Source organism: Dipodomys spectabilis, unplaced genomic scaffold (assembly GCF_019054845.1).
Source record: "Dipodomys spectabilis isolate Male_0828 unplaced genomic scaffold, ASM1905484v1 ptg000118l, whole genome shotgun sequence".
Classification (NCBI taxonomy): Eukaryota; Metazoa; Chordata; class Mammalia; order Rodentia; family Heteromyidae; genus Dipodomys; species Dipodomys spectabilis.
Window position 1 is genome coordinate 195294 of NW_024870795.1, and position 18376 is coordinate 213669.

Below are 18376 nucleotides of genomic sequence, written 5' to 3' on the forward strand. Positions count from 1 at the left end.
TTGGTGAGGATCGATCAAATGCCCCCCCCCCACCTCGCCACCCTGTAGTCTGAGCACAGAACCGTCTCCTCCCATGGTGACAGTCGGTGGGCTCTTGGCTCCCTCCGGGCTGCCGCGGCCTCCTACGATGGCTGGGATGAGGTCATCCCTGTGCCCGGATCCATGGGTTGAAGAAGAAATAACAAATGAACGGGGCTCTCCGGAGCCTCGGTCTTTGGATTGAAACACCCCCCAAGTGGGCAGCCATGAGGCGTGAGTGGGGGACTGTGTGAAAGGCCGCACACAGCCTGCCTGTCGGGCGCTCCAAACATGGCACCCATGGAGTCTGTAGTAATGGCTCCTTGTCTGCAGAAAACACCTTCATCTCACTCACCAGACCCGAGCACGAGCCCTGTCTGGACCGAGAGACGTGTGGGGTGCGGTGGGTAATCGCCCCGTTCCTGGGGGCCTGGCCATGTGTTTCAGACACCTGCCAGCTCCGTGCTAGGCACAGCCTGGCGTGCTGGGAGAAGGGGCAGGGACCAGCGCGTCTGGCAGCCTCTCTCAGGAGCCGGGGTTTCTGGGCGTGGGCTCGGGGCTGTGGTCACTCAGGTTGACAGCAGAGGCCACTCTGAAAGGCAGGCCTGGAGCTGACCCCCGGCTATGAATCAGGGAAGGAGTTGTGCACTCTTCTGTGAAGTCTTTCCCTTCAGAGCAAGACTCTGAAAAACCAGGTGTGAATGGGAGAAGAAAAGAAGAGGAGGAAAGAGGAATAGAAGGACAGCATGAATACAGTACGGAGGAATAGAACGGCAGTACTTGTCCATTCGGACAACTTAAACTGGTCAATGACAAGACCAGGCACTGGTGTCCCGCCCTACGGGGGCTTTGCCTGCCTGACTCACCAGGCTCAAGCTCACTTGAAAGGCAATGTGGGCAGGGGTGTCGCATCCCATCTCCTGGCAGAAGAGAGAACTCAGTCTTTGAAAGTATGAGACTTGGGGGATGTTTGTCACAAGAGCATAAGCTATCTCCACTGACTGATACACTGGGCCATGTGTGAGTATTTCATCCCAAATCAGCCCTGACCAGCACAGCTGTCCACCCCTGTCCAGGGTGAATGCTCTCTGAGACCCCAGTGGATGCTTGAAAACCCACATCACTTCCTGAGACCATTTTCTTATTTGTCCTCCCCCACAGGGCTTGGCGACCCCAGCACGAGGGCTTTCTTAAGTCAAAAATGTTGACAGCTGGCGCCGGTGGCTCACGCCTGTATCCTAGCTACTCAAGAGGCTGAGATCTGAGGATCGCAGTTCAAAGCCAGCCCGGGCAGGAAAGTTTGTGAGACTCTAATCTCCAATACACTACTAGAAAACTGGAAGTGGCGCTGTGGCTCAAGTGGTAGAGTGCTCACCTGGAGCTGAAGAGCTGAGGGACAGTGCCCAGGCCCAGAGTTCAAGCCCCACGACCGACAAAAAAGAAAAAAAAAAATGTTGCCAGTTGCTGGTGGTTCACGCCTGTCATTCTCCTAGCTACTTAGGAGGCTCTGAGGATCGAGGCTCAAAGGCAGACGGAGCAGGAAAACGCACAAGACCCTTAGCGCCAATTAACTGGCAAAAACAAAACAAAACCAAAAACTGAAGTGGTTCAAGAGGTAGAAGTCCATCTTGAGAAAGAAAGAAAAAAAAGCCAAGTAGAAGCACAGGGAAGTCAGTTCAGTTCAAGACCCAGTAGCAGAGAGAGAGAGAGATGGGGAGGGGAGGAGGAGGAGGAGGAAGAAGAGGAGGGAAAAAAGGAGAGGGAGGGAGGGAGGGAGAGAGGGAGGGAGGGAGAGAGGGAGGAGGGGAGGAAGGGAGGGAAGGAGGCGCAGGCTAGAACAGAAGGAGAGCCTTGGAACTCTATCTTACAGATGAGGTTAGCCAAGTGCTGACAGCTTAAAGAGCCGTGTCCAAAGCAGTTGTAAGCTAGCGACGTTGGGACGTGAGCCAAACCTGTGGCTGGGTGGGGCAGGCTCATGTTCCCACTTCACAGACCGGGAAGCTGAGGCTCCAAGCGGAAAAACCACTCGCCAAAGCAAGCCATGGAGTACTGGCCCTTTGTGCCTTCTCCTCCCCCTCCTCCCCTCCCTCCCCCTCCCCCGCCCCTTCCCCAGAACATGAGTCAGGCCCCTGGGTTGCGGCAGGAGGCCCTCCCCGCGCCCAGCGGGGCTCAGGAACCCCCTCCGAGAGCTCCAAGCGAAGGAGCCCTGCCCGCTGCATCTGCCCAGGCGCTTCTCCAAGCTCTTCGCCACTTGTCGCTATCTCCCGCTTCTGGGCGGGAGGCTCTGGTTGGCATTAGCACCCCGCGCCCCGCGGTGGTCCCAGGCAGGCCCTGGGCTCCATCCAAAAAGTGTCAGACTCCGCCAGGCCGTCCTGACGACTTATCTAACGTGGAACATCAAATGGTTTGATCTGCCAATTAGGCGCCCCCGGAGCTGCTAACTGGAAGCAGATGGCTCTGTCCATCACGGGCTGGGAAATGTGTGCTCCCCACGTCCCCGCCGCACGGGGCCCGCCCCGGGCACCCCGAGACCAGCCTCCTCCTGGGATGGCAAGCTCAGCCTTGTCCCCTGCACTGGAGGACTGCGGGGGGGGGGGGGGGTATGTAGGCCTCAGTGTCTCAACCCCAGGGACCCCCAACTCCCCCTGGGTCACAAGCTCTGCTAACCGCCCCCCTGGGGTCTCCCTGCGTTTACAAACCGGGTTGTTCCTGCCACTGAGCTTTCATCCAGGCCTGCAGAGGCTCAGGGTTTGGGGGGGACACAAACCACTGAGGGTGTCCTTTTGCCCCTTTGGTGGCCAAACTCACCCAACATCTTCGGGCCAGGGCTCCCCCTCCTCCTCTTCCTCTCACCTGCAAAGCCGAGGTCCCCAGGTCCCAGGCCCTGAGGCGAGTCCTGGCCCAACTCAACGTCCACTCAGTCCCCCCGACACACACACACCTTGAGCTCCCCCAAAATCCACATCCTTACACTGGTGCCAGGCGGCCTGCCCCTCACCCCCGCTGGGTGGCCGAACCCAGAGAAGGGGCGGAGCAATGGCCACTGGCTCATTCACGGAGTGCACCAGGGGTGGGCGAATGGTCGGAGGCGTGCACCGGTGAATACCAGCCCCCAATACCCAGCCTTCTCTCAATCCAGATCTGAGCCCCGCACCGTGGGCTCTTCCCGTTCCCACCCCACAGCCCAGCCCATTCCTGCGTGCGTCCTTCTCTAGAAAGCGCCTGCTCTGGGCCTGGGGCCCCCCTCGCTGCATGGCCATCTTCATGGAGCAGGTGACAGAAGCCCCCCCCCCATATTGTTTCCCATCTCCAGAGAGAGGGAAACAAGGCAATCCATGCATGGCACGTTGCCTGGGATCCGTGTGAGGCAGAAAGGGAAAATGAGGGACGGAGTCTCAAGAAGATCCCGGAAGAGCACTTTAATCAGAGGGAGCTGTCTGTGCAAAGGCCCTGAGACAGACACATGGCTTCCCCACCCCTGCGTCCTCCTGCCAGCTCCCTGAAGCGTGGGTCCCCCGGGCTGGGAGATGTCCTCCCACTGCGTACTGCAGCTTCCAGGCCGGCCACTGGGCTTATTCCACAGAGCAGTGATTTCTGTGGTAGGCTGGGGATGGGACTCACATCAGTCAGGTGACCCTGGGCGGGAGAACCTCCCTTCTGTCCACACGGGGTAAGGAGGGGTCACAGCAGTGGTGGTACCTGGCATGGCCCGTCCCCTGCTGCCCTTGTCCTGAGGCGTGGGGCGACGTGGGGCCTGCCCACAGGAGATGGGTCTTGTGATCCTCTTGGGTCTCTGAATTCCCCAGGCACTGATTTGAAAGAACGGGCTGGGGGGGGAGGACAGCACAGAGCATCCACGGACTTGGGCCATTGCATTGGCATTGGTAGGAAAACCGCTCTGCACACCAGGTTCTAAAGTGGCTCAGGGAGAGGAACTAGCCCACCCGTCAGGATGGAAAAGCAGCCTAAAAGTAGGAAGTCCAGCCCCCAAGTAACAGGTACTGTAGGCCAAGAGCCCACGGGCCCCACACACCCTGAGTGTGACGGGGTACACTGAGGCCCGGGCAGCAGCAGGCCTGTCCGCTCAGGGCCACTCGGCTTGTGGTAAGCCACCCTGCCAGGGGCCGTCCGGGCTGCAGGGACATGGGGGAGCCTGCTCCTGTCACACCGTGGACACTCTGACCCGTTGCCTGCCTGCTGGAAGGGTGTCCACGCGACCCTGTGGCAGTGCCGGCTCCCTGGTGAGCTGTGAGGGGCCCCACTGGGCGTCTGGGCACAGGGAGCTCAGGGTGACCCCTTCCCCGGAGGAAGCCGTTCCTCCCGGCACCCTGACTGAGCTCCCGAAGCCTGAGCACCCAAGGTCAAAGCCAGAGCATGCCGGGGAGGGGGGGGGTCAGCCTGGAAGGAGGCTCTGTTTCCTAGAGATTGGTGCCATGGGGTATGGCATAGAATCCAGACATGAAAAACAAAAGGAGGCCCGGTACCATGGCTCACACCTGTCATCCTAGCTACTCAGGAAGCTGAGATCTGAGGATGGTGGTTCAAAGCCAGCCCTGGCAGGAAAGGCTGTGAGACTCTTATCTACAAGGAGCCACCAGCAAACCAGAAGTGGCGCTGTGGCTCAAAGTGACAGAGCGCCTAGCCTTGAATGGAAAAAGCTCAGGGACAGCACCCAGGCCCCGAGTTCAAGCCCCACAACCTACCCAAGATACAAAACCAAAACCAAGAGGGAAAGAGGCCTTCCTTACAGGCTCCCTCGTGGTTGGGGCCGTGTGTACCCGCAGGGATCACTGTAAGAGAGTCTCACACACCCAGCAGACAGCCAGGCCACACTGCTTGGAAGGAGTGGAGCCGGGGCTGAAGCCAAGGTCCCTCTGAATCCTCATGTCCTTTCTCTGAAAGCAAGGAGGAAGCACCTAGCATCCCTTTGCAAGATCCCAGAAGCCGCCTCTGTCTGAGCTATTCAGAATCAGAAGCAATGAGGTGAGGAGCAGCAGACAGCTCAGGAGAAGCCCACAGCCCCGCCCCCATTCCCCTCTACCCTGACCATGAGACCTGCCTGAGCCTGCAGGCGCCCAGCATGGCCACCAGATGGCGACCGCAGGCTACTAAATCAGACTTTATCCTGGAGACCACTAGGTACCCGTGGGTGGATTTTTTTTCTGGCAATTGAAACGGCTCAAAGGAGAGAATCAATGTGTGGATGTGGATGTGTGTTTGTGTATGTGCGTGCGTGTGTGTGTGTGCGTGCATGCATGCTTGCCCATCCTGGTGTTTGCACTCAGGGCCTGCGACTCTTAGATCTCAATCTCCTGAGTAGGTAACATGACAGGTGTGAGCCACGGGCACCCGGGGGATATTTTTAACACAAGGTGGGTAAAATGGCTAGGCTGCAGAGAATCTCGGATGAGAGAGCAAGGTTGGGGTGGGAAGGCGGGATGGGACGGGAATGGGGGGGAACCGCTGGCATTCCTGGGCCCCACCCCCACCCCCAGGCCTGGGTCCCCAGGGCCCGCAGCGGGGCTAGTCCATCCTCATGGTGTAGCCCTGGATCATGCTGTTGAAGTAGGCGGTCGTGTTGCGTTCCGGGTAGAAGAGGATCAGGTAGCATTTGGGGCCGAAGTACCCCAGGCTGATGGCCAGGAAGTTGAGTACGGTCACCAGGAGGTCCAGGATGGTGACCAGCACCCCGTTGTGGACAGCCATGAAGGTGCAGAGCGAGACGGAGGTGGTGAAGGAGAAGGCCATGCAGAAGGTGATGAACTTGGCTTCGTTGTAGCTCATGGGCAGCCCCTTGCCCATGTAGGCGAAGCTGAAGCCCACCACGGAGAGAAGCACGTCCATGCTGGTGTTCAACAGAAGGCCCAGGCGGTAGTTGGGGTGACAGGAGACGATGGTGACGCTGGGGTCGTCGGGATCGGTGTGGCTCGTGGGGTCGATGGTGGGGGCTGCCAGCATATTGCCCGCCACCAGGGCCGCCTTGATGGCCGTCATGAACGCCACAGACACATAGGCCCCGTGGCAGCGGACCCAGAGGCCGTAGGCCCGAGGGAGGCGGCTGGCCATCTGGAAGATACAGACGATCTGGAAGGAGCGCACGGCCACGCAGGAGATGCAGACAGTGAAGCAGAGGGTGAAAAAGGCCTGGCGCCAGAGGCACGTGAAGATGGTGGGCGGCCCCACGTACACGGGCACCATGCCAAAGGCCAGCAGCAGCGGCACCAGCATCACGAAGCACATGGGGCCCCCTGCCGAGCGCACCATGGGCGTCCGGAAGTGTCTCCAGAACACCACCAGGATGGCCAGCGTGCTGAAGAAGCCCAGGAAGGCCAGCAGCACCACGATGATGGTGGATGCCTCGTGCCATTGCAGGAAAGCCAGCCGCTGCCTGAAGCAGGAGACGGTGTTCCCGTGAGACCACATGGTGCTCGGGCAGGGCTGGCAGTCAAATTCATCTGCAAAAGCCCACACAGAACTCCCATCGGTGCTGCCCCATCTCATGGAGGAGGACACACTCAGCTAGGTGAACTCATCGGCCCAAGTCCCAACACCAGTGGGATACAGAGCAGGATTTGAACCCAGATCTCTGAAGATTACCATCTGTCATTTCTTCCTCTCAGCCACTCCCTCAGGAGTCCATTTAATGAGCAACGCTCTGAGCACGGGCTCTCACGGCAAAGGTGGAAGGTGATGGAGAAATGGCTGAAACCCTGGCCCCTGACCAGCTAGGGAAGAACAAACCTCCTATGATCTTGCCCAGCCCCAACCTCATGCTCAGGGCTCTGCTAGGCACAAGGCTGGGGCTCTCATCAGCAGATGAAACCATGCACTTAACGACTCAGCTCTGAACTGCACTGAGCACCAGCCTGGAGAGGGAGGTGATGCTGTCCCTGCCTTCCTGGAGTTTGTGTTGTTGGGGACAGATGGTGTTTCTTCCATTAAGGAGACATTGCATGCACACGCACGCGTGTACACGCACACTTGTGTAATGATCAGCCATTCTGTGCTCCAACTGCATGGGGCACTTGGGTAGGCAGATCCGGGCCTGTCCCTGTCCCTGTCCCTCAGAGCGTCCCGCTGGGATTGCCGCTTGCCTGTGTCAGCCAGTGGACAGACATTCATTCTGTGACCTGGCACACAGGCCCAGGCTTGGGGGGGTGGGGGCGCGGATCAGGGAAAGTCCTGCAGCAAGGGTCTGAGGTCACTCCTTCCTCTGGCCCCCAACCAGCCGGGGGCTTTTACTCCACACCAGCTACTGGGGAGCTACAGGACTTCCCCGACACTGACAGTCCCTTGGAGAGACCCCAGAGACCCTGCCAAAGGGAGGAGCCTCCAGAAGAGCCCAGGGCAGGTGGGCACAGTGCACCTGCAGGCTCAGGGGAAGGAGAAAGGAATGGGCGAAGCAGGAGACAGGATGGGGGAAGGGAATGGTGAGGAGGGGTGGAGGGAATGAGGCTCGAGATTGGCAGTGTGGGGCAGGACACACGGGTGGGGCATGGCAGGGGGTGGGAGGTGGCAGGGTTGAACATAGGTGTGGTCATGGCCTGGGAGGGCAGGAGTAGGGATGGGTTTGGCTGGGGCGGGGCCTGGGAGGGGAGGGACTTGGCCTGGGAGGGGGTGTGGCCTGGGAGGGGCCGGGGCGGGGCCAGGAGCCATACCTGCTGTTTGGTTGTAAAAGGTGCCAGGCGGGCAGTCGTGGCACTCGAAGCAGCAGGGGTGGAGGCCTATGGCCTTCTTCTTCTGCCCAGGCAGGCAGCTTTTGGAACACATAGACACAGGGACCTGGTGGGAGGGGAGGAAGGCAAGAGACTCTGAGCCTCGTGCCCCCTCTCTGGGGGAGCCCTGCCTGCTGGCGCTAGCAGGCTGCTGTAGGAGGGCAGCCTGACTCCCACCCTCTTAAGTTTCACCAGCACCTCCATTTTCCTCTGGCGAAAGCACCTGGATATTGAGGAAGGAACTGCCCAAAGCTGTGAGAGGACAAATTGAGAGGATCACATGACCAGCCTGTGCCTCCAGGGTCCTAACCCATGGGGAAAAGGGGGTGGGGCAGCTCTTCCCCCTAGGCTGGATAGGAGATTGAAGCCTTAGCCAAGGGCCTGGCACACATACACAGGTCCCGTAAAGAGCTATGTGGCACAGGCTCCGGAACCCCTTGATCTCCCCCCACCTGGAGCCGCTAAAGCCTGAACTCCACAGTTTCCAAGGACCCAGGCTCTCCACCCCAAACAGAGACACTCCAACAGCTGTTGCTGGTGAGTCTCTGGGTGCACCTTGGGGAGAAGGGTCCCACCCTCTGCCCTGCCCCTGGGAGCTGACACTATTGTCGCCTGTGTGCCAGGAGACGTTGCCGATGGGCACCAGCTGCTGCTGCCTGGGAGAGTACAAGGCCACGCTCTTGAAAGGATTCTGGCTCAGGTCCCATTGCCACTGGATGATGTCCAGGTACAGGGGCATGTCTCCTTGCCGGTCGAAGAAGATCTGGCTGTTCAGGAGGGTGAAGTTGACATCCCTCAACTCTCTGAGGAGCTGGAAAGGAGAGGGGGGTCAAAGGGAAGGAAGCAGGCTGGCATCAGAGGTAGGACCAGACCTGGACGGACGGCCACCACCCCACTAGCCTTGGTCTCCACACCTGCAAAAGGAGGACTTCCTAGTCCTGGGAAAACAGCCCGGTTCAGAGCCCCGCTCAGAGTGCTGGTTCAGGGGCCCAGAGCCGTACATGGGTTGAAATATATTAGGAGTTTAGAACAACACTTGAGAAGTGCACTCCTGGCTCCTGAGTAGCGGCACTCTGTTCCCTGGATATCAGCGGGGTCACCCCACAGGACCCAGAGCTCACAGGTGCCCCGCAACGCCAGCTGGGATGCTTGGCTCTCTGACTCTTTTCTGTCTCCCTACAGTTTCTTGTCTCTCTCCATTACCATTGCCACTGCTCAAAAGGAAAACCAGTGCTAACGAGGACACATACGGGCCTGGGCATCCGAATTCCAGGCCCAGCTGTGCCCTCCATTGACCATGTGACTGGGACAGTCGCTGAAGCTATCTGGGCTGATGGGTCAAAAGGCTCCATTCTGCAAGCCCGTAGGTCACTCCGCCACCTTAACTCTCCCTCCACACGCAGGAGAACCCGCTGGACTTTGCTTTGGGGACCCAGAGCTCATCATGCCGCAGGGACTGAAAGAGACAGGTGTCCAGAGAGTTGGGACCTGCTTAGAGGGTGAGGGCAGAGCTCCACTCCAGAGGTGCCTGGATCTCACACAGGGTGCCGGGTCTGAGGGCACTGGTCCCAGAAACAAGAGGAGGGGATGCCATGCAGGTGGTCAGCCTGAAGATGGACAGCAGACTGGAGGCCCCTGGGCAGCACGCCCCACACAGACCAATGTCCAATGACCAGTGAGTGACCTGGCCAAAGGCAGCAGAGCAACCTGGGACTCTGCTCCCAGGGGTCCAAAAGCACAGTCCCTGGGGTTCTTCTGCACATGTGGGGACTCAGGACCCCATTTCCCCTCCTTACCAAGCCCCATCCTCCGAGCTGTGAACATCCACCACCCAGCTCACCTCTCCAGCCTCCCTCTCCCCTCTCCTAAGGTAAGCGCTTGTCAGAAACAGGGAAGTCGGGCACTGGTGGCTCATGCCTGTCATCCTCTCTACTCAGGAGGCTGTGATCCGAAGATCATGGTTTGAACCCAGCCCAGACAGGAAAGTCCACGAGACCCTTATCTCCAGGGAACCACCAGAAAGCCGGAAGGGGAGCTGGAGCTCAAAAGATGGGACATCAGCTTTGGGCAAAATACCCCAGACCCTGAGTTCAGGCACATGTGTGTGCGTGCGGACACACACACGCACACACACACGCGTACACACACACGCACACGCACGCACACATGCACGCATACACACGCATGCGCACAGGTGCGCGCACACGCACATGCACACACGCGCACACGCACACACACGCACACACAGTGTGGACCCCAGGAAGGAGTTGCGGTTCTGGAGGTGGAGGCCCGGGCCTCCCTGCATCCAGGCCCCGCCCCCTCCTGAGCCAGGGGGCGGGGCAGAGCAGGCCCCTGCGGTCTCCGTGGCAACGGCGACGCCTGGCCGCCCCGCGCAGGCGCACACCCTCACCTGCCAGGGGCGCACGGGCCCCGGGGCGCACGCGGTCCGGTTGCAGCCCAGCAGCCGGTGCAGAGCGTGGGCCACGGCGTAGACGGCGGCGTACACGCTGAACACCACGCGCTCCCCGGAGAGCGTGAGGACGTCTCCGTAGGAGGCGGTCTTCCAGGGGCAGGTGTCGCACTCCTGGTTGCAGGTGCCCCGGCGGCGGGGGCCCGGCGGGGACGGCGGGGGCCCGGGCTGCCCCCGCCCCGCGCGGAACTCGCTGAAGCCCGGCACCGGCACGCCGCGGATGGTGACGCCCAGGAAGGTGCCGCAGCGGCGCAGCCCGTCCAGGCCGTGCAGCTCCGGGTCGATGGCCCAGGACTCGGAGGCGATCCACACGGCCCCGGTGAGGCGGGCGCGCAGCACGGCCCGGAAGAAGTCGTGCAGGGCCACCTCGGGCGAGAAGACCACCACCACGCGCGCCGTGGACCGCCGCAGCTTGTCCAGGACGGCGTCCAGCCGCGGCGCGCACGCGGGCGCGGGCAGCACCTCCTGGAAGGCCACGCAGATGTCGCCGCCGCGGGACAGCCGCTGGGTCAGCAGCTGGCTGTTCTCGCGCCCGTAGTCGTCGTTGCTCGTCAGCACCACGATCCAGTTCCAGCGGAAGTGGAGCATCAGCTGCACCATGGCCTCGATGTGGTGCGTGGCGCTGGGGACCGAGCGCAGCGTGGCCGGGTAGCGCACCTTGTCCCGCAGCTCCTCCGTGATGGCGCTGTAGCTGATCTGCAGGGGAGGGGCTGCTGAGGGCCGCGCCCCAGGGGCAGGGGAGGGGCAGGGGAGGAGGGGGAACGGAGGGGGAGGAGCAGGGGAGGGAAGGGGGAAGGGGCAGAGGAAGGGAAGGGGAAGAGGAGGGACAGAGACAGGAGAGGGAAGGGGAAGGGGAGGGTCAGGGGGAGGGAAGGGGAGGGGAGGGAAAGGGGAGGGATGGGACGCTACCTGCTGTGTGTGGGGGGGAGGGGATACCTAGGGGATGTGGAGAGTCGAACCCAGGCTAAGGGAACACATCCCCAACCCTCCTCTATCTTGTAGCAACTTCCTATGTACTGTCCAGCCAAGAGTTTAGCTTAGTCTTTCTTGCCTTGCCTGCCTGCCTTCTTGTCTTCCTCCCTTCCTTCCTTCCTTCTCCCTTCCTTTTTTTATGCCAGAACTAGGGTTTTCATTCAGAGCCTTGAGCTCTTAGCTTTTTTTGCCCCAAGCCTGGCACTCTACCACTTGAGCCATAGCTCTACTTCCAGGTTGTTTTGGTGGTTAGTTGGCAGTAAGTCTCACAGACTTTCCACCCAAGCTGACTTTGAACCTCAGTCCCCAGATCGCAGCCTCCTGAGGAGCTAGGATTACAGGCGTGACCACTGTTGCCCACCTTCCATGTCTTACTTATTGAGCACCTACTAGATGTCTCAGCATGGTGGCTTTTCCCCCTCCCCACATCCGCAATGAAGCAGCCTCATCTCTTCCTTTAGCCCCCCAGGCTCCACCCTCTTCCCCAGGCTCCACCATCTTCCCCAGGCTCCACCCTCTTCCCCAGGCTCCACCCTCTTCCCCAGGCTCCACCCTCTTCCCCACGCTCTGGTTGTTCTACCTCTTCAGATGGAAGACCCCAGGACATTGTACCCCAGCCTTGCTCCTCTTCCCTCAACCCTCCTTCCTTTGGCCATGCCAAATTCCTACTTTAAGTAGCATTTCTGGCCAGCAAACCCTTGTTCAGCCCTAGCCCAGATCTCTCTCCTAAACTTCAGGCTGCCTGCCTCACATCTCCAAATCGACTCCCACTGTCAGTAAACCTATTCTCCCCCTCACCTGACTGTCTGATTGATAGTCAACCCAGTCTTCCTGTTCCTCAGGCCCAAACACTTGACTATTACATCACCCCTGCCACATTCCCTCATCCTCAGGTGGATTGGTCTTCAGCCTGTGCCCCTCTGGACCAACCACCTCCTCACCCTACCCTAGTCCAGCCACCACTACCCCTGGCTGGGCAGGCGACCCTGTCCTCCACCTCCCCGACCCCTGACGCTGGGTATCCACATTCCTGTCTGCTTCCACAACTCCTCTAAGCAGAATTTACCAACAACAAAAAAGTCCTTCGGTGGCCCCCAGGGGGCTCCACCGTGGGCCCAGAGACCTTACTCTCCAATTTCCCCTCCTCCTGCTCCCTCCCCATCCCACCCCACCCCCACCAGGTCCCACCCACTAGTCCTAAGTACATCTGGTGCTTTGCACTTGCCGTACATACACTTCTTTTTGTCGGGTTCCCCTCCTAGATGCCCACACAGCTCCCTTACTCCCTCACCCTCTTTACAGTCTCTGTCCAGTTGCCAGAAAGCCCACCTAAGGGGCCCATGAACAGTCACAATCTCCTGCCCCAACATGCCTGACCCCCTGCCCCACTCCACATTGCCCTCGAAGCCACTGACTTCTAACGTACCATTATTTATTTGCATTCAATGTCTGTCTCTCCCTACACTGGTTCCCCGTTGTATCCCCCGCACCTGCAATACTTCCTGGCCCAACACGAGAGATGCTTAAGACATTTCATTACTTGCATGAAAGGATGAATCCAGCCCCTTGGCTAGATGTTTCACATAAAAATATTAAGTCAGTTGCCGGGCGCTGGTGGCTCACACCTGTAATCCTAGCTACTCAGGAGGCTGAGATCTGAGGATCATGGATCAAAGCCAGCCCAGGGAGGAAACTCCAGGAGACTCTTATCTCCAACAAACCACCAGAAAACCAGAAGTGGTGCTGTGGCTCAAGCAGTAGAGCACTGGCCTTGAACTGAAGAGCTGAGGGATAGCGCCCAAGCCCAGAGTTCAAGCCCCACGACCGGCAAAAAAAAAAAAAAAAAAATCAGGTACTGGTGATTCACACCTGTAATCCTAGCTACTCATGTGGCTGGGATCTAAGGATCATACTTCAGAGCCAACCCAGGCAGAAAAATCTGTGAAACTCTTATCTCTAATTAACAACTAAAAAAAACCAAAAGTAAAGCTGTGGCTCAAGTGGGAGAAGGCCAATGTGAACAAAAAAAGCTAAGGAACAGCGTCCTGCCCTGAGTTTAAACCCCATTACTAGCAAACATATACTTAGAAAAAGAAAATTGTAACACATATTGAGCACCTACTGTGTGTCAGTCCCTACACTGAATACTGCAGCAACAAGTTCAGTTATTGTAGCAGCCTACTGTGTGCCGGGTCTTACATGCTGGCTGCTCTTTAAATGAATACACTCCATGGGACTAGGCCCGTTCAGTCACGATGATGACCATAATTACAACCACAATAGACATGCTACCAGAATATTCTTTGAGGACATCCTATGAGGCAGACCTGGGCAGGACAACTGAACACAGGAACACGGGGCCTTTCCTAGTTACCATTCACATGCAGGATGCTACATCATGGGCCACCTACTGTGTGCTGGAAACTCATCCATCTGCAGACAGTCTGGGATGGATTCCCTCATCATCCTGCTTTATGGGTGGGGAAACTGAGGCTCAGAAGCGTTAAGAGACTTGTCAGAGGCTTCACAGTGGCTGAGAGGCATAAAATATCCCTAGTCCCTGCGTGTCCCTCCCAGCACCCTCATGGTTGGGGGTGGGGTGCTCAGAGTCCCCTGGAGAACAGCCTGCTTCATGCCCCGCCCCTTCCTCCGGGACCCAGTGTCTCACATGTGGAAGGAGAAGCATGGAGAGGAAGTTAGCCACTGTCTTGGCAGCCTCAGAGTTGTCAGGGCCGATGATGGCCACCACCCGTGGGACGTAGTGGTCATAGTTCTTGAGGATGGGCAGGAAGTAGTCCTCCTGGGCCAGCAGGTAGAGCACAGGCTGGATGTTGTTGAACATGTAGCAGATGTCCACGATCTCGTAGCCCAGCCGCACACCGGGCAGCAGGCTGCTGTGGTTGTTGATCTCCTCCACCGCAAAGCGCATGGCCTGCATGAGGTTGTAGCCCACCACCTTCATAGTAAACCTGGATGAGCCAAAGCCAGGACCGGGGCAGGGCCACAGTGAGGACCAGTGGGGAGGGGAGAGCCCACAGCCCTCCTTCCTGACACAGGAAGGCCATCAAGAAGATTCTAGCACCTTCACTAGATTCTTTCACTATACCATACCTCTAGGCTCACTGCTTATGTGACCACATTGACACTGATATCACTACATCCTGTGTCTGCCCGTGACCACCACCACCCATAGTGACCTCCATTTTCCACCACACATCTGCCTGTGACAACCACCATCCATAATGGCCTCCATCATCCACCACACTGATGTCTGCCCATGACCACCACCACCCACAGTGACCTCCATCATCCATCACACTGATGTCTGCTCATCACAACGACCACTCACAGTGACCTCCATCATCCACCACACTGATGTCTGCCCATGACCACCACCACCCACAGTGACCTCCATCATCCATCACACTGATGTCTGCTCATCACAACGACCACTCACAGTGACCTCCATCATCCACCACACTGATGTCTGCCCATGACCACCACCACCCACAGTGACCTCCATCATCCATTACACTGATGTCTGCCCATGAGTACCACCCCCCACAGTGACCTCCATCATCCATCACACTGATGACGGCCCATCACCACCACCACTCACAATGGCCTCCATCATCCACCACTCTGATGTCTGCCCATGACCACCACCACCCACAGTGCCCTCCATCATCCACCACACTGATGTCTGCCCATGACCACCACTACTCACAGTGACCTCCATCATCCACCACACTGATGGCTGCCTATGACCACCACCACCCACAATGACCTCCATCATCCACCACACTGATGTCTGCCCATGACCACCATCACTCACAGTGACCTCCATCATCCACCACATTGATGGCTGCCCATGACCACCACCACTCACAATGACCTCTATCATCTACCACACTGAAGTCTGGCCTTGAGTACCACCACCCACAATGACCTCCGTCATCCACCACACTGATGTCTGCCCATCACCACCCACAGTGACCTCCATCATCCACCACACTGATGTCTGCCCATGAACACCATCACTCCCAGTGACCTCAAACATCCACCACACTGATGGCTGCCCATGACCACCACCACTCACAATGACCTCTATCATCTACCACACTGATGTCTGCCCATGAGTACCACCACCCACAATGACCTCCGTCATCCACCACACTGATGTCTGCCCATGACCACCACCACTCACAGTGACCTCCATCATCCATCACTCTGATGTCTGTCTATGACCACCACCACTCACAATCATCTACCACACTGATGTCTGCCCATGACCACCACCACCCACAGTGACCTCCATCATCCACCACACTGATGTCTGCCCATGACCACCATCACTCTCAGTGACCTCCATCATCCACCACACTGATGTCTGCCCATGACCACCACCCACAATGACCTCCATCATCCACCACACTGATGTCTGCCCATGACCACGACCACCCACAGTGACCTCCATCATCCACCACACGGATGTCTGCCCATGACCACCACCACCCACAGTGACCTCCATCATCCACCACACTGATGTCTGCCCATGACCACCACCACTTACAATCATCCACCACACTGATGTTTGCCCATGACCACCACCACTCACAATCATCTACCACACTGATGTCTGCCCATGACCACCAAGACCCACAGTGACCTCCATCATCCACCACACTGATGTCTGCCCATGACCACCACCACCCACAGTGACCTCCATCATCCACCACACTGATGTCTGCCCATGACCACCACCACTCACAGTGACCTCCATCATCCACCACACTGATGTCTGCCCATGACCACCACCACCCACAGTGACCTCCATCATCCACCACACTGATGTCTGCCCATGACCACCACTACTCAGTGACCTCCATCATCCACCACACTGATGTCTGCCCATGACCACCACCACTCACAGTGACCTCCATCATCCACCACACTGATGTCTGCCCATGACCACCACCACTCACAATCATCCACCACACTGATGTCTGCCCATGACCACCACCACTCACAATCATCTACCACACTGATGTCTGCCCATGACCACGACCACCCACAGTGACCTCCACCATCCACCACACTGATGTCTGCCCATGACCACCACTACTCAGTGACCTCCATCATCCACCACACTGATGTCTGCCCATGACCACCACCACCCACAGTGACCTCCATCATCCACCACACTGATGTCTGCCCATGACCACCACCACTCATAATCATCTACCACACTGATGTCTGCCCATGACCACCACCACCCACAGTGACATCCATCATCCACCACACTGATGTCTGCCCATGACCACCACTACTCAGTGACCTCCATCATCCACCACACTGATGTCTGCCCATGACCACCACCACCCACAGTGACCTCCATCATCCACCACACTGATGTCTGCCCATGACCACCACCACCCACAGTGACCTCCATCATCTACCACACTAATGGCTGCCCATGACCACCACCCACAGTGACCTCCATCATCCACCACACTGATGTCTGCCCATGACCACCACCACCCACAGTGACCTCCATCATCCACCACACTGATGGCTGCCCATGACCACCACCACTCACAATCATCCACCACACTGATGTCTGCCCATGACCACCACCACCCACAGTGACCTCCATCACCACTGTTCTCCCCTCTACCATCATCAGCCGTTAGTCCTAACACCAACATCGCCCTTGTCACTACAACCACCATCACTACTATCTTCCCTATCACCAATATCACTGCTCCCACCCCCATCACCACTACATCTATCACCATCACCACTGTGACCATCACCACTACATCTATCAATCACCACTGTGACCATCACCACTACATCTGTCACCATCACCACTGTGACCATCACCACTACATCTATCAATCACCACTGTGACCATCACCACTACATCTATCACCATCACCACTGTGACCATCACCAGTACCATCAACACCCCCTTGCCACCATTACCACTAACACTAAATCACTAAAAACCATCCACCACCGTCACCAACATCATTACCACCATCACCAGCATACTTTTAGCCATTTTATTATCACCATTATTACTGACATCAAGACTCTCTACATTGCTATTTCTGCCACAGCAGGACCATCATCGTCACGGGCATCAGAAAAGCCAACACCAGGCCTGGCGCCATTACTGGCACCGCCACCCACACTCTAGTCAACTCTTAGTCATCTTTATTCTCACTTTCCTGCCCCGCCCTGCCCCCAGTGCTCTACCTCCTCTGAATAAGGTCACTATTTGCTAATCCCAGGCTGGCTCTGGGGGACTCAGTCTTCACAATTGAAAGAAGATGGGCCACTCCATCTCCAAGTGATACTGAGGGAGGGGTGGGAAGGGGAGTCCCTCCCAGAATTGCCCCCTACCCACCCAACCAAGTCCTTGGAGAATGCAGAGCTCCCTTCTAGAACCTGCTTCAGAGAACCACATCTGGCCTTCTCAAAGGCTCGGCCTAGAGCCTAGACTGGCCTTGACAAGAGCTCACTGGGAGTCCCCCAGTTCCTGGAAGGAATGCGGGGGGGGGAGGGTTCGATGGTCTCTAAGACCCCTCTCTCCTGGGAGATGTGGCACCTAAGGATTTCAGCACCCTTGACTCTGTGAGAACCCCTGGGGGCCAGCAGGCTGGTCCAGGATTAGGGGAGTGACGAGGGGTGAGGCGCATGCATCCTGGGCCTGGCCTCCCGGGGACCACCACACGGGCTGCAGCGCCCCCCCATGCCCACACACAGACTCACTTCCTGCAGGTGGGCACCTGCAGGTTGTCAACATGGGAAGTGCTCTTCATGTTGGCGTGGAGGGTGAAGAGTCCACCCAGGAGGAAGTCCCCAGCCAGGTAGAAGTCCGAGTTCTCCATCGGCTCCCCCGGGACCCACAGCAGGAAGAGCAGCAGACACAGCCTCCTTACTTGGGGCCGCATGGCTGTGCACTGGCAGCATCAGGAGAGCCTGGGCTCACCGGAGAGCTCCACACCAGGCCATTTGCACAGACATTTACATAGTGACAGCCCTGCCACTGGCCGCAGGGCACCCAGGACAGGTGAGGAGCTTTGAGGGTTCTGGGGGCAGGAAAGGAGGCCGGAACCAGGATGATTCATTGTGAGGGCCCAGTGGGGCCTGGGGAGAGAGCGATTCAGTGATGAGGCCATGCCCAGCCTCT

General features: G+C 58.0%; 1 protein-coding gene across 1 annotated transcript; it reads right to left on the bottom strand.

The window, feature by feature from the left end:
* Window positions 1-5541: 5541 nt before the first annotated feature.
* Window positions 5542-18137, bottom strand: Tas1r2 (taste 1 receptor member 2). Its single transcript, XM_042688696.1, has 6 exons — window positions 17956-18137; window positions 13844-14144; window positions 10144-10899; window positions 8335-8544; window positions 7677-7800; window positions 5542-6473 (listed from the first exon to the last, which is right to left on the bottom strand). Exons 1-6 carry the CDS (start codon window positions 18135-18137, stop codon window positions 5542-5544), a joined length of 2505 nt encoding a protein of 834 aa, XP_042544630.1.
* Between the last annotated feature and the right edge of the window lie 239 nt (window positions 18138-18376).

What these genes read in the sequence shown, in the direction of transcription:
- Tas1r2 (XM_042688696.1), bottom strand. Translation starts at nt 18,137, where the DNA reads ATGCGGCCCCAAGTAAGGAGGCTGTGTCTGCTGCTCTTCCTGCTGTGG. An exon ending in CAGGTGCCCACCTGCAGGAA is followed by an intron (nt 14,145 to 17,955) that starts GTGAGTCTGTGT and finishes TGGCTCATCCAG; the next exon opens with GTTTACTATGAAGGTGGTGG. An exon ending in CCATGCTTCTCCTTCCACAT is followed by an intron (nt 10,900 to 13,843) that starts GTGAGACACTGG and finishes CCTCCCCTGCAG; the next exon opens with ATCAGCTACAGCGCCATCAC.